At 52.0% G+C, this 920-nt stretch overlaps 1 protein-coding gene across 1 annotated transcript; it reads right to left on the bottom strand.

Moving 5' to 3' along the window:
* Nucleotides 1-159: 159 nt before the first annotated feature.
* On the bottom strand, nt 160-804 carry PHALS_00813 (uncharacterized protein; the record flags this gene model as incomplete). The annotated part of the gene is made up of 1 exon (XM_024730551.1): nt 160-804. The coding sequence occupies one exon, from the start codon at nt 802-804 to the stop codon at nt 160-162; it is 645 nt and encodes a 214-aa protein (XP_024580817.1).
* Between the last annotated feature and the right edge of the window lie 116 nt (nt 805-920).

The following is a 920-nucleotide window of genomic DNA, read 5'->3' as shown; positions in this document are numbered from 1 at the left end:
GTCATAACAAGCAAAGCATGGGATGCGTTGATTGAACATGACGTGGTGAATGAAGATAAAGGACTTGCCAGCCGAACGTGGGTGACATTCTTCAGTTGTGGTGGGCACTTCTCGGGTTTGAAGATCACCAGAAAGTAATTCGAATCGTAGGCCTTGAATTCAGCCAGGGGTCTGTCTCGCGACTCTGGGTATGCCGCAATCTGTGCCAGCGCCGATGATTTGCATCACTTTGAAGGCGGTCAGGTCGTGAGTTAGCACCCTAATCTGGTAGTTCAGTGCATGTTTCTTCCTCTTCTCAGTTGAAGTATCATCCGTCGGCAGATCATCTTCCGCTTGTCTGTCCGGATCAATGAGCTTGAGATTGGCGTGCTTGAACCTGATTGTCTTGCCGTGCCATGCGTCCGCAGTCGTTTCAACGGGAGGAAGAAAGTGACCCGCCGAGTGGGGGTTATAATCCATTCGAATTGAGGTTCTGGCTAGTTCTCCCACCTTGATGTGCCCCAAGTCGAACGCCTTTCGTAGTTCTATGAGCAGGGTAGTCTCGGCGGTGTGATTGGCAATGAAAACCTCCGGTGGGATTGTCGCTACGAGTCTTCCTTGCAGATTCTGCTCAAAGAACTGCAAGAATGAGGCTTTCATTGCCTCACTGTGAGTCGCTTGGATGAAGACTGGTGGATCTTCCAGCACAAGAGTGCCTCGTACCCATGCCGCTAACGCTTCCTTCTCCAGAGGGATCATTGGACGCAGGTCGCTTCTTAAGTCACGCCTCGTGGTCGCTCCCGCCGGAAGTGACCGCTGCGGCATTGTTGAGAGGGATCTCGGCTGTGACTCCATGGATACGTGGATTCCCGGTGGTTTCCGGAGTTTTACCTGAATCATCCGAGATGACCGTCTTGCTGCTCCGATCTTTATCAGTAGTC

This window comes from Plasmopara halstedii (assembly GCF_900000015.1).
Source record: "Plasmopara halstedii genome assembly, contig: Scaffold_1211, whole genome shotgun sequence".
In the NCBI taxonomy this organism is placed as follows: Eukaryota; Oomycota; class Peronosporomycetes; order Peronosporales; family Peronosporaceae; genus Plasmopara; species Plasmopara halstedii.
This window is presented reverse-complemented; position numbering and strand designations above follow the sequence as displayed.